The sequence below is a fragment of the Anastrepha ludens genome, chromosome 2 (assembly GCF_028408465.1).
Source record: "Anastrepha ludens isolate Willacy chromosome 2, idAnaLude1.1, whole genome shotgun sequence".
Classification (NCBI taxonomy): Eukaryota; Metazoa; Arthropoda; class Insecta; order Diptera; family Tephritidae; genus Anastrepha; species Anastrepha ludens.
In genome coordinates this window covers 124361676-124387159 of record NC_071498.1, presented here as the reverse complement: position 1 = coordinate 124387159, position 25484 = coordinate 124361676, and the positions used below count along the sequence as shown (strand labels likewise).

Sequence of the window (25484 nt, the reverse complement as noted above, 5' to 3'; positions counted from 1 at the left end):
GTCTTATTCCAAATATGAAGTTTTGAGAGATGAAATTTAATTATGATAATAGTGACCTGTCAGAAAATCAACTTACAAGTATTTCCATTTTTTTTAACAATTTTTTCGAACATTTTCTTGATGTCTACCTTAGGCATGTTATGCAGTTCCCTATTGTAGGTAAAAGCTCTTAAAAGCCTTTTCGGCTTCACGGACGTCTTGTGTGGCTGCCCAATGCGTAACTCTTTGAGCATTTTCCTAACTTTTTACGATGCATTTAGCTTCTGCGCAGTTGATATCCTAGATAAATTCTGGACCGTAAAAATCTATTACCGACCCCGCCCTAGTGAGGGCATCAGCGATTTCATCACCTTTTATTCCAGAGTGACCCGGAGCCCAGCAAAGTACAATTTTATGTGTTCCACTAAGCTGGTTTAGGTTGTTAAGGCTTAAGGGATTCCACAGAATATTAAGTTAGTGCTTTTAATGCAGCTTGACTGTCCGAGTATATAGCTCTGTGCGCACCCTTGTTGCCTCACATAACTTATTCTCGCTTCTGAAAGGCTCTAGGCCATTTGGTTCGGATATTTTCGTGTTTGGGCCACAGATCCCCGCATCGACTTCAGTGTTTGTTTTCGAACCGTCTATGAAGCTTGCCGATAGCAAGGCGCTTTTGATTTTGCTGCACTTGTTCTGAAATTAAAGACTTTAATTTCAAAATATGTGACTTCATATTGGATTTATTTTAGATGTTTAATTAATTTAGTTGTCTACAATAACTTATTTATACAAAATAATAATAACAGTTAAGGCTCTTGTAGTGGAAATATAGGTACGTCTTTTCTTAGGTGTAGAAGCAATAGCTAAGGTTATTAAACCGACGGTTATGCCACCTCCGGATGACAGATGATATATTGATTTAATGAGATATTTTTCCATACCAGAGTTGCACTCGGTCAATTAAAAATGGCTTTGGATGGACGTAAGGTTAGGTCAGGTTGGGCTAGTGGCCTTTCAATAACGCACAGACGGGTTCGGCTCATAGCGCTACCAGATGGAGTTCATTAGTTATGCGTTTAGCAAAAGTTCGCCCGCATGCCGCCTGTTTCTATTGGGAATTTAAGGACCCACTGCTGAGATGTCTTCCAATGTGTCAAGCTTTGGTGCCTCCAAAGCTTCTTTTGAATAACGCAGGACATTCGCAAAGGAGATGCTTTAAAGTTCCCCAGAGCCCTACTGCCTATATATGCTGCATCCCTGCTATCCAAGATTCTATACTTATAAGATATACGCTGCCACTGGGATATGTCCCGCCAGCATGCCTGTCATAGTTCTACAATCTGTGATCGCCTTGGTAACAGATGATATTTGCATTCCTGCAAGGGGACAGACTCTCCCATCTTGTCCTGAATTTTCTGATCATGTTTTCTGCCTAGTTCGTGGTATAATATTCGTATTGACTTTGGTATTTCGTTGACCACTAAATCCGAGGATAGAGAGACCGCGTTACTCGCTATACCGCCTACTAGCTCCGTTCCCTTCAATGCCTTTATAGCCTGGAACTCAATAGAACCTTACTATACGCTTAGCTTACAATTCGCTGTTAACCTTTCTAATGCCGAAACGGACAAAAGATATAAGAAAGAAATGTTGAAATTTCATGTTGAAAAGAGGCATCTAAATCTGCACCAAACATTTAGTCACCATGCACAAACCCTATCGGCTGATTAGAAATGGGAGCTAGAAATCTGAAACCAAAAGGACTTGAGAGTGTTATACAGATCTATCTAATCAAGCCTTTTCAATTAATTATTTATGCGTGATTGATAACGCACCAACTTTCGTTGGTTTACTTTCACTTTCACGTGTTTCCACAGGCTTACACAAATACATACATACGGCGAAAACATTATTGGAGCTTTGGCAGCTTACATTTGATTGATGTGTCGTTTCTGCTAAATTGACTGCAATTTAAAAATTTGAATTCGATTTGAATACGAATGCTTAAGCAAATAAAGACACAAATGAAAGCGCACAAAACGACGTAACACGCGCTCTACGTCACACACCCACCGCTCCGCCGGTCTGACTGCTGCATAGCTTATCCAAAATCAAAACCTGTAAATGTACTTATGCCAATATGTAAGTACAAATTGCAAATAGAAATGAGACAAGAATAAAGAATAAATACCCGCAGCGCCAACCAATGTCTCATTTGGGCGGGGGAGAAGGGATAAATTTCGCTTGAATGGCAGCATAGATTGATTTGCATCAGTTGTCTTCGTTCATCAGCACTGCTGCTACCAGTGACGGTGATGCTAACTCCAGGTAGGGTAGGTTAGCATAGGAGGGCATTTTGTGGGAAAATAGAAATGAAAAAAATTTTACGACGAGCCTTGAATACTCGCAGCAGTGCGTTAAGAAGTTAGCGACACAGAGAGAGAGAGATGGAGAGGGAGCGTGCCCGGCGTGTAACGCACCTACGCAATCAATTACAAGCACTCTTGTTGAGGCACATTCACACGTAGGCACGCATACCACTAACCATTGCACACACGCACACAGCTATACAGTCGTATAGCGATTTATTACGAATGAAAATGTGCACACACTTTCTTTTCATGTAAACATCATTCGGCACTTCGTCGAGGCATTTTGTACTAATACCAACATCACTTACCGTTACGTGCAGGATGTCAACTTAATAAGAAAGCACATTGAGGAGGAGGTGACTGAGACGTTCCCATCGGGCTTTGAGGAGGAGTACGGTTTCATAGACCCAGATGCAGTGGCTCAAGGTAAGCTCTGAATTGTGAAAATTTTGGAATTGCTTAAGAAGTGATAATGAAGTAAGCGGCAAAGCAGTAGTTAGGTTTGTAGTGAATAATTTTACACTTTTGTGTCAATTTGACTTTAGTTGCGCTAAGTTCACGAAAATATACAGAGTTGTAAGTATTTTTTAATATACTACAGCCATATAGCGTTTGCTTTTTGAACCACCTATTTTTCTGAGAATGGTAACACAAATGACATGATGATGACATTACTTAAAGGCTTGACATTTACGAAATGGGACGCTATACGCTTGTACAAAATTGGGAAATATTGAAAACCTATTTCCAAAGTGGTGAGTCTTCTTCTTCTTTCGCGGTTACAGTAAATGGCGAGCGTTACCGTGACATGCTCAACGAGTTCTTTCCAAAAATTGAAGAGGATGACATGGACGACATTTGGTTTCAACAGGACGGTGCAACTTGTCACACTGCCAAAGTTACACTCGCACTTTTGGCTACCGTTTTTGAAAACCGAAGTTCCGATATCAATTGGCCGCCTCGGAGCTGTGATTTAAGCCCGTTGGACTATTTTTGTGGAGAGCCGTTAAGGACAAATACTATGCGAACCATCCACAGACGATTGATGCTTTAAAATACGAAATCGAAGTTGCCATTCATGAAATTGGAGCCCAAACAATCGAAAATGTGCTTAAAAATTGGCCTACTGTAAAGCCAGTCGCGGCAGTCATTTGAACGACATTATTTTTCATTCATAAATGACAATGTTCAATCTTCAAAATAAAAAAAAAAAGTTTGAAAAAATATTGATTAGTTTTTTTTTTTTTATAGCCGATTCAAAAAGCAAATTTTACATTTCCCACCCTTTATATGTATGTGAGGAAAGAGTGAGAGAGAAAGAGAGAGTTTTAAGAGTGCTGGCGCGCATTCTATTGGGATTCATTAGGAAAGTACTCTAGGTGTGCCAAAACTCTGAAAAACTGTGAGCGACCGGGGGTCGAGAAATCGTCACTTCGGTCACTTCGGTTAATCGGATTGTTGGAATATCTAAAACATACCTATTAGTTTAAGTATATGTATATTATTACAAATTCATTTAATATACAATACAACTTTACGATTCTTCTAGAGCAGCAAAAATACAACCAAATCACTAAATATATAAATCGTGTGGTTAAAATATTTTTAAATTTCAAACTACATTTGGATATATCCCGAGAATGGTCAACCACCTGCTAAAAATTCAGACCGATTTTTTTCTTTTAATAATTATCAATATGTACATCGTCGTCATCATCATTAGCATCACAGTCTTGTATAGACCATTGCTTCTGCAACTACAGCTCTCCACTTCGATCTATACCCTACTACGTATTTCTAGGAATTTCCGCAGGTCAGCTCTAATCTCATCAATCCCGCGTTTACTTGGCCTCCCTCGTCCTCTGCGTTAAATCGGTATGAAACGCTATACCGGCAAATCTGTTTTTTGTCGTCCTGTATGTATGACCTAACCTTCTTCCCCCTTATTCTTAGGCTTTTAATGAGACATATCGCATTTTAATGATGTATCCACTTATTGAGCTCGTCATTATGTCTGATTCGATATGTTCCGTCGTCCAGTCGCAAGGGACCATATTTTATTCGTAGAGCCTTTACTTCAAATCTCTCTATTGGGCGGTGTCTGCTACCTTAAGTATCCATACCTCACTGCTTTATATATTTTCATATTTTTAACTCTTGATAGTAGTCGATATTTGAATAGCCTTAAGTGAACGAAGAAAACTTTGTTTGACTCGTCTACTTGCTCGTTTATTGTTGCATATATGCGAGTTATTATTACTGATATATAGGCCAATTTGCCAATTCTTAGTTCTTCTTAATTTTTCGATTAAAAAACATTCAATCCAATGAGAATAAAACGTCTTATTTCAAAAAATTTTCATTTGTCTATTAAATTGTAGATCTTGTTCAAGTAAATATTAGTTTAGTCACAAATGTTTCTGTTCATTTGATTGTCACAATTTTATGCAAAACTTGTAAAAAGTGTACGAAGAGTTGCCGATTACATCGTTGCTGTATTCACTCGAATCAGAACTAAGGTGTGAAACAGCAGCTTATCTGTAACATCTGAGCCGCCTGTGAAAAGTAGGAAATTGTTTGACTTTCAGACGTTCTGGGCGTTTTAGAATTCGCTTATGGAGGTGTTTTCATATAGTTGACCTAGTTTATCTTTTGAGGCATAAGCAGCGTATGTGGAAATGCCTGAAAGACTGGTGGGGAGCTCTAACTTAAATTCTAAGTATTTAATGAAATAATATCAGTATGGCTTAACATTAATGCTTTATAAACATATAAAAAATTTTGTAAAAGAAAAGCCAAAGAAGTGGAGGGAGAGGATTAAATACGATGACGGTAAATGGCGGCAGCATAGCTGGTATTACAAGTTTTACGAGTGAAAGTTTAGTTAGGTTAGTCAGGTTGATTGTCACTCGGTAGCCTTATGGCCCATGTTATACCTGCATTTGATTTACATCCCCTAACTAAGTCCCTTAAACCACTTATTTAAATCTTTTTAAGAAGGTAACTGGTCCGTCCAGTGAGTTGGAAATTTCCCAGCTCTTCAAAGAAATAATGGTCAAGATATTTTGCACGGCTTTTTTGAAGTGCAGAACTCAATTTCTCCTTCATCTCCAGAACTCCTGCAGAAGTCATTGTGAGGACACCTATTCTACTGGCTAGGAACGTGAGGACGCTAGTGGTGGATATGTTGAGTCCAAGCAGACATTTTGTTCTTTAACGATTCAGTTTTGGCCAGAGCGCTTTGGAGACCCTACAGTTAGTAGTCAAAGACCACCTCCTATTGGTTACCGCGATTACGCTCAAGTCATTCACAGTACACAGTTCGTTTAGAGGAATGCTTACTACCTCTACCACTCACTGAAAGTCCAGCTTAGAGCTTTTTCTTGCACAATCATCCGCTCTTTCATTTCCGTTCACTCCAAAATGGCCGCGGACCCAACAAAGTGTGGTGTTGTGTTGTTGGATAAGTGAGAGCGACCATCTGTATTTTTAAGCACATCTTGAAATGATGCATGCTTAAGCCAGTGCCTTGTTCGCTGCTTGACTAGCAGCAAAAATGGTAAGGTTTGCCCGAGGTAAGTGCATTAGTCTTGTCGTTTTTGCTGCTTTGTATGTAGCCTAAATCCCAGATTGAAAGGCGCTACACCGGTCTGGGAGTCTAAAGGAAGAATTAAAGGATAATTGTTTTGAGTACACGATCCAGTGCAATCGCCCATCTTCGAGCCGTCAGTGTAAATATGGTGGCCTCTATCATCTGATTTGACTCTAGTCTGCCAATTCTGTCTGTCGTGTATTCGTATTTTCTTATCTCATAATATTTTTTTACGAGTAAATATAACTGCAAATCTTAAGAGTTCAACTTTTTTGCCATTTCATATGGTAAAGGTTCTCTAGTTGCAACAGGAGTTGTTCCACCGAAGCGAATCATCCTTCACCAAGGCAATAAGAGGTCTTACGTAGTGGCTCACACAAAAGTTTTCGAGCACTTCAAACGTCGAATTAATGCGTCATTCGCTTTACAGTCCTGGTTTGGCACTTAATACTTTCGTTTTGTTCCCGAACATGAAAATAAAGAATAATTAAATAAAAACCGAAAAAAGAATAATCAAATAAATACCGTTTTTTCAACGCTTTAAGAAGTTCTTGAAGACTTTAAACAGCTCGTTTTGGAGGTATCCACTTCTGGGTGGCAAAACTGCTTTGAAAATTAATTCAAGCGAATGCTAAAGGGTGTTGGGACTTCAAAGGAAAATATTTTGAAAAACACTAGAGCTCTTTTTATTATTATTTTACTGCGTACTCATTTTATAAAAGGCAACATATAAACACCAACCTTGTCGACTAACGACGTTACCTTTTTTTTTTTTTTGTTTTGTTTGTTAATGAGCTAAAACCAGTTTGAAAAATAATGTTGTTTTAGTGAAATTCCTTTATCGAACACCATAAACTCTTTTTCCAGAGCAACAAGACTTATTGGCTATGAACCCCGACGAAGAGCCCGTAATTATAACGTTCCACGATTACGTTTTCCGTGAACCGATACTATATGGTGACTTTCGCAATGCAATGAATGAATCCGAGCCGCGCTTTTATGAGGACTTAGTAGACTACAGTGCCGTGCATGCGCTTTTCGAAGAGGTACACCCTTCAATTGCAAACTTCACTCACCCACCATTTAACTCCATCATTCGTGTTTCATGCATTCTCACCTTTAGATACTAGAAGAATATCAAGAGCGTAGAGGCAAAATGAACTTAGTACTGTTTGAAGATTGCTTGGAGCATTTGACGCGCATACAGCGCACCTTACGCATGCATCGTGGACATGTAATGATAATCGGCGTGGGCGGTAGCGGCAAGAAGAGCATTACGCGCTTAGCGGCATTCGCTGCGGGTAAATTTATTCACACTCACAGCGCTTATATGAGAAAAGGAGTGTAGCGTTTAATATTTCGCTATTATTTTCCCGCCCCTTTCTTTTAGAATGTGAAGTTTTTGAAATCATTGTGGCACGCGGCTACAATGAAACCTCCTTCCGCGACGATCTTAAGCGTCTGTATACAATGGTGGGTGTGGAACGCAAGAAAACCGTCTTCCTCTTCACGGCCGCGCAGGTATATTTGGCACTCCGCAAAAAAAGAATAATCATCAACAAAAAATATTATAATCAAATGCTTTGCAGATTGTTGAAGAGGGCTTCCTGGAGCTGATTAATAATATTCTAACAGTGGGTCAAGTGCCAGCGCTCTTTGCCGACGACGAGAAGGATGCTGTGGTATCCTCGTGTCGCGTCGCCGCCGAAGAAGCCGGTTACTCCGCTTCCAAGTAAGGATTCCTCTCTTATACTTATTTATTTCCCCATTAATATGGTTTTCATCTAAATACTCAGGGACTCCGTTTGGTTATATTTCTTACGCACTTGCGCTGAGAATTTGCATGTCTCCCTATGCATGTCACCGGCCGGCGATGCGTTGCGCAATAGATGTAGAAGTTTCCCCGGTCTAATTGGCAGCACCTACATAGATTGGGTGTTCCCTTGGCCACAGCAAGCTTTATCGGCCGTGGCACAACTTTTCCTTTCGCAACATAAAATGGTATGAGGCTTTTAGCTTTTACGTACTGCATTGAGCTTTTTCATTAAATAAAACTCATTATCTTTATTGTTACCCTGTTTGATGGCAGATTCCTGCAGAACATCGCGATGCTATCATAGAGCATGTGGTTCATGTGCATACGACCATTCAAATATACTCACGCGAGTACTTACTGAAGCTGCGTCGCAACAATTATGTCACACCGAAGCATTATCTGGACTTTATCAATACCTACGTACATCTTCTAGGTACTTACATATATTTCTTCTGCAGACCAAGGAAAAAATATGCTAATACTGATTTGTTATTTTCAGAGGAGCGAAGCAACTTCATTAGTATGCAACGCAACCGTCTCAAGGAGGGCATACAAAAGATCGATGATGCCGCTAAGCAAATTGAAGAGTTACGTCTAATCGTGAGCGAGCAGAAAGCCAATGTGGCCAAGGCTTCGGAAGAATGCGAAGCTATGTTAGTGAATATAGAAGAATCAACGCAAAAGGCTAATATAAAAAAAGCAGAGGCTTCTGAGAAATCCATCGAAGTGGAGATTAAGGGTAAGCAAATCGCCATCGAGAAAGAAGATGCCGAAGAGGCGCTTGCTGAAGCTATGCCAGCGCTGGAAGAGGCCCGACGTGCGCTGGCCGACCTCGACAAAGCCCAAATTACCGAGATCCGTTCCTTTGCTACGCCACCACCGCAAGTGCAAGTCGTTTGTGAATGTGTCGCCATATTGAAGGGCTTGAAGGAAATCAATTGGAAGTCAGCCAAGGGCATGATGTCCGATGTTAACTTTCTGAAGAGTTTAATGGAAATGGATTGTGAGGCGCTAACGGCCAAACAGATAAATGGATGTCGTGCACATATGAAGAATTCGAATTTAGATGACATGGAAAAGATTTCCATAGCCGGTGCGGGGCTTTTGAAATTTGTGCGAGCTGTGATAGCCTTCTACGAGGTGTACCGTGAGGTAAAGCCGAAAAAGGAACGAGTTGACTTTCTAGTGCAAGAGCAAGAAATACAAATCAAGCTGCTGAATCATCTAAATAATGAAATTGCCAAGCTAGAAGAACAGCTCGACCAGTTGAATCACCGTTATGCGGAATCGATGAAGCAAATGAAGGCGCTAACGGAGATGATGCGACAGGCCGAACGTAGATTGGTGAGCATGAAATGAAAGTTACTGCTTCTTGTCTGTTTCTGCCATTTTTTCTGCCATTCATTTGTAAGCGTGCTTCTCTGCAAGCTTAAGACTCAATCCACAAAATGTATCTTCCCTATTTCCTTTTTTCCTCTACATTTATAGATCGCTTCCAATAAGCTCATCAGCGGTTTAAGCTCCGAGCGCAGTCGCTGGGCGGAAGACATGGAGAACTTCCGCAAACAAAAAATCAATATGATTGGACAATGTTTATTGTGTGCTTCTTTTCTAGCCTATACAGGCGCCTTTTCGTGGGAATTCCGTACTGCCATGGTATTTGATGACTGGCTTAAGGATGTGCAAAACCGTTTAATTCCCGTACCTACGCCATTCCGCATCGACGAAAGCCTCACAACGGATGTTGAAGTGTCCACTTGGACTTCGGAAGGTCTACCACCGGACGAGCTCTCTGTACAAAATGGTATATTGACTGTACGCGCTTCTCGCTTCCCGCTCTGCATCGATCCCCAGCTGCAAGCTTTACACTGGATTAAAAAACGTGAAGCACGACAAAATCTAAAAACGCTCTCTTTCTCCGATTCCGATTTCTTGAAACAACTCGAAATGGCACTGATGTATGGCTATCCAGTGCTGTTCGAAGACGTCGATGACTACATAGATCCAGTCATAGACAGTGTGCTGAGTAAAGATGTGCAAGTGGTTAGTGGACGTAAATTCATTGTGTTGGGTGACAAGGAGGTAGATTTCGATCCGAACTTCCGCTTATATTTGACTACGAAATTTTCCAATCCTAAATTTGATCCCGCCGTCTTCGCCAAAGCGATGGTCATCAACTACACCGTCACACAGGCGGGTCTAGAAGATCAATTGTTGAGCGTAGTTGTGCGCTCGGAACGACCTGACTTGGAGCAGCAGCGCGAATCTCTCATAGCGCAGACAAGTGAAAACAAGCAGTTGCTGCAACAGCTGGAGGATTCCTTGCTGCGCGAATTGGCCACCTCGACGGGTAATATGCTAGACAATGTCGAATTGATTGAGACACTGGAGAATACTAAAACCAAAGCGGCTGCTGTCTCCGAACAATTGCAATTATCGGCGGAGACGAGCAAGGACATTGAGAAACTACGCAATGGATATCGACCGGTTGCTATACGTGGCGCAGTGCTCTTCTTTGCGCTCTCTGACATGTCTTCGGTCAATAGCATGTATCAATATGCATTGGCTGCCTACTTGGACGTGTTCGGCTATTCGCTGCGTAAATCCGTGCCCGACACAGTGCTCGTCAAGCGGCTGGGCAATATAATAAAGACTTTGACCGAGAATGTTTATTGTTATGGCTGCACCGGCTTTTTCGAGCGGCACAAATTACTCTTCTCTTTCCAAATAGCCACAAAGCTTGCAAAAAGCAGTGGCACTCTGACGCAGGCTGAATTAGATTTTTTCATTAAGGGCGCGATTACATTAACGAAAAGTGAACGCGCTTGCCCGGTCAAATGGTTAACCGATAAGGGCTGGGAGGATATGCTAAAATTGGCCAGCGACTTTCCGGAAAATTTCGGCACATTACCAGATAGCTTGGGGCACCTGCCCCAGGAATGGAAGGAGGTAAAGTAAAACAATATAAACTCAATCCGAATTTATTTGCAATGAAGAGCATTGGGTTAAAATGCGTAATAGGGACGAGTGTCGAACTGAGACATTTGTAGGAGTTTTTTTTTTGTTTTTGTTTTGCTGCTGCTATACATTTTGTTGTAAAGAAAATATTATAATAAAAAAAAATTCACATTCAATGCACCGTTCAATAGTACTACTCACGCGTAAAAAAATCGATTTGTGCGCCTGTTTTTAAATGACCGCAAAATTTCAGCTAGAAGCCAGAATTAAAAAATTTATCTTAATTCCATAAATTTATATACCATAGAAATGTGGGTATCAAATAAAAGAAGAATGAAAAGAGAATTCAAAAATAAATATATTTTTATCATAGCAAGCGTTGCCACAGAACTAATGAACTGTTTTTTGAAATCTTCGCTCTGCAATATCCTCGAAGATTTGTATAAAATTCATTCTAAAGAAAAAAAAAGTGTGATAAAGACCATTATGGCCCGTTTTCACTGTCATAAGTTAACTAAAAGATTAATTTTAATCAATCCCTTTTCATTTCACAGCATCAATTTGACTAATGGTTCACTGAACCGATAGATAGATAAACAGCTGACATTGAAGAACGAAGATCAGAAAGAGAAAGTTTCTCATATTTCGCAGGCATTTTTTATTTTGTTTGGGTTCTCTTAACACTCTTTTATTTGATTGATATCTATGTGTGTACGTCATAAAATTGTATAGAATTAAGTTAGTTTTGTTTTGCTTGGGAAACTGAGTTAACAGGGCGTACTACTAGGAAGCCAGCCGAGGTAGCCACATGAGTTAAATCGTAATCGAATATTTGCCCCTTCGGGTAATCCATAATATACCGAAAAAAAACGTTTTTGTCAAATTGGAGTTTCTATTAATAAACCACTTTGATCAAAAAGTTCCCGAAACAACCGCCAGATGGCACAGTAAGTCAACTGATAAGTTCTGATGTACAATTTACGCCGTCTTGAGTAAATCTATAGTCTTGAATAAATTTCAGGTTTAAAAATGGATTTGTATCTGCAATAACGAGTTTGTATTAAATTTTGCGTTAAAAAATGGATTAAATAATGCGAAGTACTTAGAAATGTTGAGAAAGTGTTTCGGCAATGATAGTCTAAAGAAAACAGCCATCAACAACGAGTGGCAAGAAAGCTTTAGAAGAGATCGTGAGTCCTTCGAGGCTAACAAATATAGTAGTAAACCGTCGATATCGAAAACTGGCGCAAAAATCAATCAATAAAGATGGCAAAGAACTTAAACTTTAGCTATGATCCGCTCGCGACTTTGTAGTTAATGATTTGTTTTTGCGTCGTATTACTGCAAAGTTGGTCCACCAAAATATTTGAATTTCATGCAAACAAGGAACCACGAAGGCATCGCTAAATATCCAAGACTCAACATTTATCCGGCGATCCAAAATTCATCAAACGCATCACTACTGGAAACGAGACGAAAGTTTATGACTACGACATGCAATCCGGACTCCGACCGAGTCAGTGGAGAGCTCGGAAATAACCGAGACCAAAAAAACCACGTCTTTTTCAGTCAAAAAAGAAAGCGATGCGTTTGCTTGGGATTGCGCAACGGTATTGTGTACCACGAATTTTTGCCAGAAGGTCAGACAGTTAATAATGACTATTAATTGGGCATTATGAAACATGAGACGTTTACGGAAGCAATTAACAAAAAATATAAAGAATTTGTGGGGAGAACAACTCGTGGATTTTGCGCCATGATAACGCACCATTGCACAGTGCAATCATTATCCGTGAATTTTTGACCAAGAACGCAACGATTGCCATCCAACAGCTTTCGAATTCACCTTTTTTTCTGTTTGATCGAATCAAAAAACCTCCTCGTAAAACGCATTTTAACAGCCGAAAGTAAAAATTTGAAGTTATGGATAAATCGAAGACGCGAAAATGATATTAACGCCTTGAAAGTACTTGCTATGAACTGCAACGCACTTATTCCGGCATTTGGTCCAGCTCTCGAAATTCTGGGACTCTATTCTCGTGTAGCCATCAATACCGAAAATAGAGTTCCAGAAATATTTCGAGAGCTGGACCAAATGCCGGAATAAGTGCGTTGCAGTTCATAGCAAGTACTTTCAAGGCGTTAATATCACTTTTAAGAAGTAAACTGGTATTTTGAGTTTTCTGAATATACTCCGGGAACTTTTTGATCAAGGTGGTATGTATTTCTCGTTCCGGGGTGGAGCACAAAGTTTCGTACATATATAGTAGAATAATACAAAAAATTAGAATAAATTGAAAATAAGTAAGGAAGTGCTAAATTCAGTCCGAACCAAAGTTTGTATACTCGCGCATATTTTAGTGACATTTTATTTGAGCTGGCTGTTAATTTTTGGAATTAAGCAAACTCACGGACAGTGAGTGTTGCAATAAACTTTTAGGGGCCTGTGGAATCATGAAGAATGATTTTAAATTCTTAATAAGTTTTGCCTATTTTTCTCTTTCTACATTTCTTGAATAATAATTGAAGAATAAGAATAAGAAATTCTTGACTGCAAGTTAAAATTAGATTAGGTTAGACTTGGTTGATCCTCCAGATCGCACATAAGCCAGAAATTGATCCATAGTGATAGTGTGTGATCCAAGTGTTAATTTGGAGAATTTATTATATATTTTTTTCTTTAATACATAATTTAGATAATTTCAGTAGGCTGTTAATTTAGTGATCTGCCACATTTTCTAATGCTGAGAATGATGAAAGTTCAGTTATAGCAGACACTCTCATATGGTCATGAGACTATTAGGCATCTGCAGTTCCATTGTTGTTGTAGCAATGCATTAGACCCTGCCAATGTGGTGTAGTCACCGATCGGCATCGTCTAAATCATCTAACGGTAGAAACGTGCTGTTTCGACAGGTTGAACTCCGAGGAAGAAAGGTGCTAGGTGAGTGGTTTTGAGACGGCATGTGAATAGGTGATTAGTACCGTAGGGTATACCATCAAAAGTCGGATATATATTGAGAATGTTGAGGTTGATTGTAGATAAGTAGGAATTTGACCTACTACAGTATCTGTAATTGGGCCAAAGTTACGCGGATCTCACGAGGTAACGGAAGTTCTTCGTCTGCAAAAGGTGGTGGTTGGCCACCGATAACGGCATTCGGAGGATGAGAGTTCAGGAAGATGACGAAAATGTACCGATAAATGTCGTTTAGCGTCTTTCTATTACTATCCGGCCCAGTAGTTACAGCTGTGTTTTGTGCTAGATCTCGTCCTGAAGTTCCGTCTTTATCTTTGCTGCGCCAATCAATCAGTTTTTTTTTTCAATTGCACGATTTTTCTGCCGACTCCCGCAATATATTGTGTGTCATCATTTCCCACCACTTAGTTCTTTTTAATATTAAAATTTGTTTCTCTTCCAGTACTCTAAGTAGGCTCTCTCCATTACCTTTCTAATATGTTATAAAAATAACGTTTTATGTCCTCTATAACTTACTTAAATATCAGTCACTCCGCATACCTTCTAACTTTAAAAAACTCACACTAGAAATATATTTGTTGCTGTCATTATAAAATGCTTTATTCGAGCAGTCGATATAACAAATATAAAATCATAATCGAAATGACTCGTTTCTAGTGGCAGTTAATAGATGTTGACTTATGAGACACGCCGAATTGTGTCATGGTTGAGAAAATGTAAAGAGGAAAAAAGTAGAAGGTTAAACGAAAATCAGAAAAATTACTGTGTATGAATTTATAAATATTCTTTTCCTACTTACAAATAGGAAATATTTTATTTTATCTTTTACTTCATCCAAATATTCGACTTACCTTTCACTTTATTTTCACTGCATACTTTTCCCCGCTCTCTTCCTCGCTTTGCTGTGCACTCGTTTGCCTTCCGGAAATCACTCTCATCTATGGAACCCTCCTCAATTTCCTTTTCACTTATCATATTCTCATCTGATACTTTTCACAACGATATGAATAACCAACAACATTACATGGGCAGTGGTTTGATTTGGAGAATCCGGAAGAAGTGCCATGTCCGGGCGAATACAACATCAAATGTAATCCATTTCAGGTAAGTTCGCTGAGCAATCGAATAGATATGTAAAGAAATATACACCTCATATTTATATATACATACACATACATATGTATGTATGTATTAGATGAAGAGAGATTTATCAAATAGAGAAATACAAAATTACTTTTCCTGTGAAGATTTTGAAGCGTTAATAGAAATTTGCGCATTATATACTCCGTTTTTTCTGGTTCCGTAACCGAAAGGGAGGCAAGCGGTAAAACGTAGATTCTTATTTCTCAGACCACAACCATAAATGATTTTGTTTTTGTATTAAATTAGACATGCAATGGAGAGCATGAAGGTCAATATAAATATTTCCATCACTCAAAATAATTTTTTTTTATTTAGTATAAAAGTTTTTCAAAATCGAAATTGGTCAACTGATTAATTTTTCACACTTCATAACAAATAAAATTCTACTGCGCGACTACCAATTTGAAGTCGCTTTTAAGCCATCGAGATTAGATTAAGTTAGGTCATACTGACTGGCCGAAGCCACGCAGAGAGCATTTTTATCAATAGGATCCAGATCGGACTCCTTTTTTTAGGAGTCGCTCAAGCTCCAGTTCACGGTTAAATTCTTGTATTTCAAAACTAAGAGCACCCAGGTAGCATAGTCTAGTTTTCGAGAGAGCCGACCGTAGCACAGAAGATGCTCCAGCGTTTCTCTTGTACCCGTCTCATTACATTTCCTGCAAGCTCTTAACCAGGGTTAGATTTGAAGTAAGCATACGCTGCAACTGGGTAGCGCCCTGTTAGTATAACAACTTAAGTTCTATAGTTCCTTCTATCGAACGATATAATCGGTTTAGTACACTTTTTATCATATGCGTCCTTACACTTGAACCTGGCAACTTTGTAATAGGTTAAACTAAGCCATCTGCCTTCCGCCTTGCTTAACTTGAGCTCCTCTAGTTCTTTGCGTAGGGTTTGAAGTGCTGGACTTATTTGATCCTCTGCACGTAGCGCACCTTCTTTAGCTATTTCGGCCGCTATCTCATTTCCCAGTATGCCTTTATGCCCCGGTACCCAATGCCCCGGAATACAATTTATAAAGGCTGCGAATACGAGAGAGATTGTTAATTGTGTCCTTACATTCATGGACATTTTTGAATGATAGGCAGTACGATTTTTGCGCTTTTATAGTCGTTTGCTTATCCACTAGGAGTTTATTTCGTAGTTAATTGTTGCGTCTGTGCGAGGTGTGTTCAAAAAGTATCGCGAGTTTTGTGTTTTTCACAAATTATTTATTTATTCGTTAATACTTATTTAGTTCCCTTCAAAGTAATCCCCATGAGATATTATGTACTTGTGCCAACGTTTTTTCCAATCTTCGAAGCACTTCAAAAAATCATTTTTCTTAATCTTGCTCAGCTCCTCCTTCGATGCCGTCTTTATCTCGTCAATCGTAGCGTGGCGTCGCCTCTTCAGTTTCGGGAACAAGAAAAAGTAACAGGGAGTCAGATCTGGGGAATACGGTGGCTGGGGCATCATTAGTGTGTTGTTTTTGGCCAAAAAGTCGCGCACAGGCAACAATGTGTGAGCAGAGGCGTTATCGTGATGCAAGAGCCAATTTTTGTTCTTCCACAAATCCGGGTGTTTCGGGCGGATTGCTTCTCGCAAATTGCGTATTACTTGCCGGTAATATTCCTTATTGACCGTTTTACCCTGTTGCAAGAACTCATGATGCACAACGCCCCTGTAAACAAAACTTTTACATTCGACCGAAAGTGGTGCGTTTTTTTCGGTCTTGGTTCGTGCGGCACCTTCCATTGAGATGATTGAGCTTTGATTTCCACGTCATAACCATGAACCCACAATTATTCACTAGTTATGGCCCAATGGAGCAAATTTGGGTGGTCACAGACAGAGTCCAACATCTCATTAGCAATGTTCATGCGATGCTGCTTTTGGTCGAAATTAAGCAGTTTTGGTACGAATTTCGCGGTGACCCATTCCATGCCCAAATCGTTGAAAAAAATTGAATGGCACGAGCCAATCGGTATGTCTAGGTCCTCAGCAACTTCTCTAACGGTGATTGGACGATTGATCAGTACCATTTTCTTCACTTCATCAATTTTTTCGTCTGTTGTTGAAATGCTCGGGCGCCCGGCTTTCGGCGACGCTTTTCGTCGTTCACATCTTCTCGGCCTTCTGAGAACATTTTCTACTATCGATAAACGTTGATTTGGTCCAAAGTAGCTTCTCCGTATGACACAGTCAACATTCGGAATGCATCCGCGCACTTAATTTCGTTTTTCACACAATATTTGGCACAGATTCTCTGATCCATCTTTTTGAATAGGTAAAAATCGAGGACGAGCCGAAACACATGGAAGCAAGGCAGCTGTCAACAATTAAGAGAACATTCAAAATGGCCGAACTCGTCGGCATGAGTGAGAGACATGAGTACCAACATATCGCTACAAAAAATCGAAATTCGAATATGCGTAACCTGCGAAAACTCAGAATTCGCGATACTTTTTGAACACACCTCGTATATCAGTTTTTGTATCAATGCAAGCCATTTACATGCGCCCCACGTTTCTCCTCTTAGGTCTCATAAATTATTCTTTATCACTGAAATTGAAAAAAACGTGTGTATGAATCTTAGAAGAATTATTTTCTACTTTTTTGTCCACTTACTGAAACGTGGGTACGGTGGGCACGAAACCTCCGAGCGTATTTCTAGAATAAAGAAAGCTTGTCATTAAACAATTTCAAATTACTTTTGTCTGTACCTTATGTTCGTAATTCGTAGTACCGTTAGTTCTAAGAAAGCTCGCTGAAAATCCCGTGTTAAGTATTTATATGGGAAAATCGAATTATTTATCTTCTGACGGGTACAAAGTCTACATATCAGCACTTAAAGCGAACAAAATGACTTCTAAATAAGTTTAGTTCATAAGCAGAGCTAGCAAAAGAAGATCTTGTTTTGATCAAGAGACTGGAGTCAATTCGGTATGAAGGTCGCCAAATTCCTACTTCTGTAAAGAAATATCGAATTATCATCACAAATAAAAAAAAAATTAAAAAAAAACAGATAAATACCATCTTAATAAACGTAGCGGATGTAAACGTAACAAAGGGCGCATACAGCAGTAAACAAGAGTTCACAGTTCAGAGTCACATAAGTTGTAGGCAAATAAAGGTGCTACTGTCTCTACTGATTAAAAAACGTTTGCAGTAAATCATATTTAACTCCAGCCAAATCTTCTTATTCTTATTTGGTGCGATAACCGCCTACGCTATTTAAGCCGAGTTTAACTAAGCGCGCCAGTCGTTTCTTTCTCGTGCTAACCGGCACAAGTTGAACACACCAAGTGAAGACATGTCCTTCTCCCCCTGGTCTTTCCAACACAGAGGAGGCCTTCCTCTTCCACTGCTACCACCAGCTGATACTACACCGAATACTTTCAGAGCCGGAGCGTTTGTATCCATTCGGGCGAAATGAGCGGAGCGGATCTTTATTCGCTGCGCTATGTCTATGTGGTCGTTGAGCTCATACAGCTCAAAAATGTTCCATCGCCTGCGATATTTGCTATCGCCAACGCGCAAAGGTTCAAAAATCTTCCACCAAACCTTTCCCTCAAGCACTCCAAGCAACGCTTCATCGGATATTGTCATTTCCAAGCTTCTGCGACATACAATAGGACGGGCATGAGAGAGCCTCGCAGAGTGTTAGTTTTGTTCAGGCATTGATATATTATATATGTCATTTTGACCTGAACGCCTCTTGAAATAAAATATTCATTATTTAGATTTACTAGATTTTTAAGAATCATTAATTAATTTTTGAAACGTGGATCGTCTAGCTGCCCAAGCCGGACATTTACATAGAAAGTGCTCAATAGTCTACTTCTCTGAAAGGCCCCCACAACTTTTGCGATGGAAATTAAATGGTAAACCGAGCATTTCTGCACGAAGAACTGGAGCTCCTACTATTCTGCGCTTTCTTGGGAAATAAGTTGTGCATTTCTCGTTTAACAACAGTCAGGGGAATGAAGATCTCGGGCATAAGATCTCTGAAACCAACTAAGTCGACCCTTTCCTGGCAAGCTCATGAGCAACTTCACTTCCCACTATGTTTCAATGCCGTGGAATGCAGATCAAAGACATTTAAACTGCACACACAAGAGATTTGATATCCTCTTTACAGGAGTTGATCAGTTTGGATCTCCACCAGGACGTCGTTGGAAAAAATTTTAATTTCTCCCTCGCTCGGGCCATCTGTAAGCATTTTGCATGCCTGCATGATCGCAAAAATGTTTGCCTGAAAAACACCAGCTGTAATCGGCAGTTTTTAGACTGATTTAGGGAAAACCCCCTGTTCTCGTATTATTAAATTAAAATTTATTTTCTTTAATATTATTTAAAACTTTATTTGTTTGCAGTGTGGAATCTCTTCGTAGTACAGTTTTTTAAATTTCTTGCATTTAATAATTTTTAATATGCGGTCATACAAGATGGCACAAAATGAATCACCCAATTTTGATTTTGAATCACTTTTTTACCGCCTCTGTGCGTTGACTTAATAACTGGAGCAGGTGAAAGAGCCATGATTTCACTCACAATCAAAAGCCTGTACTATTCAAAAACAAAAACGCAATTTTTTAGTGACTTGCCTACAACCTTAATTCACAACACTCCCTCAACTGTAAATGAATGTACTTGCAGCCACTGGGATTGGTGAAAATAACAAAAAACTAGTAGTAAATCAAAGCATAACTGAAAACAAAATTATTCAGAAATTCAAACATGAACTTTTTGCTTTCATTGGACTGGCTATATTTTTCATTCTCAAAAATGCAAAATCAATTTGCCTTAGTTGGTACAGAGGTTCAAAACTATTGGGTATATCAAGCACCCCCGCTGATACATACACATGCACGGAATTAATAACCTGGTTAGGTATACAACTCAATTGGCAATATCTCTTATTTTCTCAGAAGTCTAGGCCAATTTCAGTTCATAAAATGGTTGCTTTTATTGTTCGTAGTCTCCTAGGCAAATTGGAATGCGGCGACAATCAGGTCATCCCCGTAGCTCAAGCCAATGCGTTGTGATTATTTTATGTGAATACATACAGATATATGTATCTATGCATGTGTGTGCATGTGTATTGAAACTAAACATTTGACAGGCAATCGTAAAATTTCTCGAGTTGGCCAATCAACCAGCGCTTCACCTACGTATATCCTCTATATATTGTAAAAAACGACCTTTTGACATATAGAAATACCCCGTATGTAAGTAGGCAGATGAAATGGTTGAAGTACCACTCTGGCGCTACCCAAGTAACACTGAAAAACGCATACGGAGAAGACGTTTTCCATTAAATGATGAGGTCACAACAGCTGTGGAAACGTATTCTGCAGATTCCAGATTCTTATTTCAGGGATGGAATTCATAAATTGGAATCTACTTGGAAAAAGTGTTTTCCCATTGAATGGCCTACACTGTAGTTTGCGTTTACGTTGGTGAAAAATTCACAGTGCTTCAATAAGTCAGCGCCAAAGTGAGCATGAAGCAAGCAATTCGATAATATTTTCCATCCTTTCTTATTATTCACTTCGAGTTTTAATCGAGTTTCGCCATAATTTATAAATTTTCCGAGCCATTTGCGTTGTCACACAAATTCGCAGAAAACTTTGCGGCTCAGCCATAAAAACCCAGAACGTAATACTCATGTTTGCCGTAGATACTCGTTTCCTGTTTCCCTTGAACTCGTCAAATACAGGCACGCAATTCCAATCAACTAAAGCTGTCTGCTTGGTTCGCTCCAACTATTATTTTTATACCCGCGCACTTGTCCGCAAGGGTATTTTAATTTTGTTCATATAACGGTTGTATGAAATGGCGTAAAGGAATCGAGGTAGAGACATATACTTTTAGATGGTATATGTATGAGTTTATTAAATTGATCAGAATGATGGGAGGGGTGGATTAAGCGAAGTACTTATGCCCTTCCGTGTACACGATAACTCGAGCAAAAATGAATATATTTCAATAAAACTTGCTACACGTATGACTGCTTATCCAAGGTAGGTTGATATTGAAAATGGATGAAATCGGTAAATAACCACTCCCATCTGATATATAGCGGTTATTTTCGGAAAAGAAAAAAACGTAGTATCGGATGAAAACTGTGTTATAAATGATGAAAACTTACTAAAACTTTGAAGAATGCACATGCCACGCCCACTTTGCAGTAAATGCGTGCATCTTAAATGAAACCCGCCCAAACTTGGTATATGTGTTGCACTCAGTTAGATCCGACTTAAATATTAGTGGAATCGGATAAAAACCACGCCCACAAAGGGTTTTCCAATAACAGGTGTTATTTTGAATAGCCCGCTATTTCGGAGAGATGATTAACGATTTTTTATGGCCGGAATTGGATGGTATTGATCTGGACAACATTTATTTTCAAGAAGACGGCGCTACGTGCCCCACAAGCAGCGAAACCATAGATCTTTTACGGGAGAAGAGGTGATCACCACTGGCCTCCGAGATCTTGTGACTTAACACCTTGTGACTTTTTTCTTTGGGGTCACGTGAAAGAGAAGGTCTACGCCAACAGCCCAGGGTCGATTCAAGACCTCAAAGATGGAATTCGTGAAATTCGTGAATTTCATGAAAATTGTATTGTCCTGTAAGAGAAGTCGTGGTGGTCATATGCCTAATGTTATTTTCCACTGTAAACGGCATACCTTCCTCTTTATAAAGAAATAAACATCCGATCATTTATATTAAAAAATAGCATTTTTCTTTGGATATCAAAATAACACCTCTTATTGGAAACCCCTTTATACTTTAAAACTAAATTTCCGTCCGTCCGTGCACTGTTACCAATTATAACACTCATTGTCTATGTATGAGTTTGTCTGATTCCAAAAATTGCAACAGCCAGTCCAAATTGTTTGCTTAAGAGCAGGCAGCTTTCTACTTGTCTCAAAAGAAAATATCGGAAGGAAATTTTTCAATTTAATTCGTTACTTGATCAACTTTGTATTTGCCTCAAGGGCTCTAAATCATATGGCTGTTTATTTGATGTATTTGACCGCCTCGTACATTTCGCCTAATAGCAATTCGGAGTTGGGACATAAGGCGCATGTGGTTCCTGTTACTGCTCTAGTTTTAGATAGTTAAATGATGATCATCTTTGCGAATTAGGGGATTATAATTTATGATGTAATAATTCCACAAACGCAGGTCTCTCACCTAGTAATGTCACTACTCACTTAGAACCTTACTTTGTAGATAGTCTACTCAAATTAAAGTCTCACCCAAATTAATGGAATTTTTAATGAACTAAATAAATTGCTAGATATCTTTGTAATTCTTGTAATTCTCCAATAACCGATGCCGGTATTCATCATGTCTCTTTAAATATTAAGCTAAAATTTTAGTGATTTTTATCTTCATCGATTTTTTATGAAACTACTAGATTTAACCCGCGGCCCCGCTCGCAAGAAAAATTATTTTTATTAATTTTCTATCTCAAACCATTTTTGAACTTTGTATTTAGGGGAAATTAGGAAAAACTAAGATTTTTCAGATTAAATTTAAGCAAATATTCGATTATTAGTGACGAATGATAGTGTTGGCGCAGCCTGGGGGCTGTGGGAAGGGAGTTCCATCATAAAAACGTGCCTATAACCTTCATTGGGTGAAAATATGAATGTATAAAAATGTTTACGTCAGTTGGTATTGTCGTTTCGTAGTGATGCACGGACAACGTACAGACTTTCACCTTTATAGTATAGATTTTCAATTAGGCATCTTGTGATTATCTGAGCTTAAATTATTCTCCTTTAGAATTTAAATGATATGATTTATTGTCCGATTATTGTTGGGCATTCACAGTTGTTTTTCTTGTTTCAAACTACCATCATCAGTCAGAAATGTAAGTCCTTAGATAATCTACTTTTCGAAATCTATACTCTTAACAGCGAAATATATACTCTTAGCGGAACATCAATGCTAATACGAAGACGTTTTGGATTTTTTTATAAGCTAAAAAGAGGAGTTTGAGTAAGCCTGCTTCGGTGATGTTAGATGATAAATTTGCAAATACATCTGCTAAGTTACTTCCGGACCTTCCTATGTTAAGTTACGTCTAGTCTGATGCGGCGTCCCCTGACCTTGCTTCTGAGATATCTTCATTTCTAAATTTTGGCAATTTACACATCTCAGCTTATGATATTTTCAAGGGGATGTTTTCTCTCACACCTTGACCACATAGAGATGCTGACGGTCTTACAGCTATCTTACTCGAGAATTATCCAGCGTTGGGAATTACTCTTGAGATTATTTTTAACAAATCTTTACCTAGATATTTTAATGAATGGAAATTTTACAATTATCGCACTCCTTTTTAATAGCGGAAGAAAAAATGATGTTCGCAATTACAGGCTGATTTCCATGCCATCAAATAACTTTAAGCTGTTTGAATGCATTGTAAAGGACACAATTTATTTTGCAATCAAGTTTTTAATTAACCCAAACCAACATGGTTTTGTAACTGGACGCTCTGAGGCTCTTAATTTAACTGTTTTTAGTGAATACACCATTCATCATCGTTTTCCAAAGGACTACAAGTTGATTGCATTTTCTCTAAGGCATTTGACGAAGTGTCTCACGAGATTATAGTAAAAAAGTTAGCTTGCTTGGGCTTTCTGCAATGGCTTAAGTCGTATTTGACGGATAGACTGTGCATGGAAAAAATATATGGGGTTTTATGGAATCACTTTGTTGCTACTTAAGGTGTCCACCAAGGGAACATCTTAGGGCCACTTCTCTTTGTCATTTTTATCAATGACATAGGCAATTTTTTTTTTCTTTTTGAATTTCTTCTTCGCTCTGCGCGGATGATTTAAAAATGTGGTCACTTGTTGAGGACTCAGTGGATACTCAGAAGCTTCAACTCGACTTGAACAATCTTCATCGACGGTGAATGAAGCTGCGTCTGTCTTTGAATATTAAAAAGTGTTTTCATTTAAGATTTTCGAGGCGTCAGCACATTTTTAACACATCCAACATGATTTTTAATAACGCATAAAAGTGTAACAGTCTTAAACTGTCTGATCTCGCAGTTTTATTCAGTACGAAATTTTCCTCCAGTGGTCACATTAATTTTAATCTTTCAAAATCGTATTCTGTTCTAGGCTCCATTCGTCGTAATGCATCTGAATTTCCTGTTGTCTAGTTTTGACAGGTATACCGAACTGCTTTTTACGGCTCTTGTTCGTTCCCGCTTAGTGTATGCTGTTATCATTTGAAGACCTTGCGATCTACTTTCGATTAATAGAATAGAGCGCGTTAAAAAAACATTCCTTCAGCAGGCACTACGTTCCCTACGATTTGAGACCCCTGTTCCATCCTGTGATTCTCGGCTAAAGTTAATTAATCATAGTATCTAGAAAAGAGAAGGACAGTCCTTTCTTCCTCTTCTTCTTAATTGGCGCAATAGCTGCTTACGCTATTTTGGCCAAGTTTAACAAAGCGCGCTAGTCGTCTCTTTCTCATGTAACCGGCGCCGGTTAGATTCATAAAGTGAAGCTAAGTCCTTCTCCACCTGATCTTTCCAACGCATAGGAGGCCTTCCTTTTCCTCTGTTACCACCAGCTGGTACCGCATCAAATACTTTCAGAGCCGGAGCGTTTGTACACATGCGGACGACATGACCCGGCCAGCGTAGCCGCTGGATCTTGATTTACTGCGCTATGTGTATGTCGTCGTAAAGCTCATACGAGTACAGTTCATTCTTTCATCGCCTACGATACCAGCAAAGGTCCGAAAATCTTCCGCAGAATCTCTCTCTAAAACACTGAAAGGAACGCCTGCGCCATACGTTAGGACGGGCCTGATAAGAGTCTTATAGGTAAAGTGTTAGTTTTGTTCACCGAAAAAGGAATTTACTATCCAATTGTCTACTTAGTTCGAAGTAGCACTTGTTGAAAAGAGAGATTCTCCATTAGCCGTGTTCATGCTAGACGAACGAATTTTCTGACAACCTCGAAATCATAAATGTCAACAGTAGCATGGATGCCGATACGCAAGTGCGCTGACTATTTGTTTGATGACAGGAGATACTTCGTTTTGTCCTCGTTCACCACCAATTGGAGAATGGCTCCATATGTAGAAGTCCACGCAAGTGTGGAAAGTACCTGATCGCCATTCACTTGAGAATGGCCAGGACGATTCTTCTGCATATGGGCCAAGCATCTTCAACTTCCGGGTTTCGGCCAAGTATCCTCTGAGTAGCTTCCGAACATCCATAAGAGAGCGAGATAATGTGAGAAGGCGAAGCAATCCAATATACCTGATTGTGCGCCGTGTTTGGGACCCGCCACGTAAAAATCTCACCGAATAAAATCTAAAACAAAGCATCGGACGAGTACATTCCTTTCACTTTCGTTTATTTTCAGTGTTGGTAATGGCATTTTTGATTGTCCTGTTCTACTTGAGCCGATAAGATTTAACGTTCCACAATGAAATTTTCCCAATTTTTACTCTTTTAATGGGAAACACTTTGGGACTAAATTTGTGAGTAATGCACCCGTTGCTGGTACACTTCGAGGCTATAACTCATTATCCAATTCCAGCCTGCTTGATTTCGCTTTATCTAGATCTCATTTTGGAAAACTTTTAAATTTAGTTACTTAATATTGA

At 39.2% G+C, this 25484-nt stretch overlaps 1 protein-coding gene across 1 annotated transcript in view; it reads left to right on the top strand.

Moving 5' to 3' along the window:
- The window catches only part of LOC128854832 (dynein axonemal heavy chain 10), a 286044-nt gene that overhangs the window by 181261 nt on the left and 79299 nt on the right, over positions 1–25484 (top strand). Inside the window, exons 40-49 of the mRNA XM_054089249.1 lie at positions 2672–2777; positions 6811–6989; positions 7067–7244; positions 7334–7464; positions 7533–7675; positions 7740–7944; positions 8033–8192; positions 8259–9103; positions 9248–10708; positions 14730–14801. Coding sequence (XP_053945224.1) covers positions 2672–2777; positions 6811–6989; positions 7067–7244; positions 7334–7464; positions 7533–7675; positions 7740–7944; positions 8033–8192; positions 8259–9103; positions 9248–10708; positions 14730–14801 — 3480 coding nt within the window. The remainder of the gene's footprint in view (positions 1–2671; positions 2778–6810; positions 6990–7066; positions 7245–7333; positions 7465–7532; positions 7676–7739; positions 7945–8032; positions 8193–8258; positions 9104–9247; positions 10709–14729; positions 14802–25484) is intronic.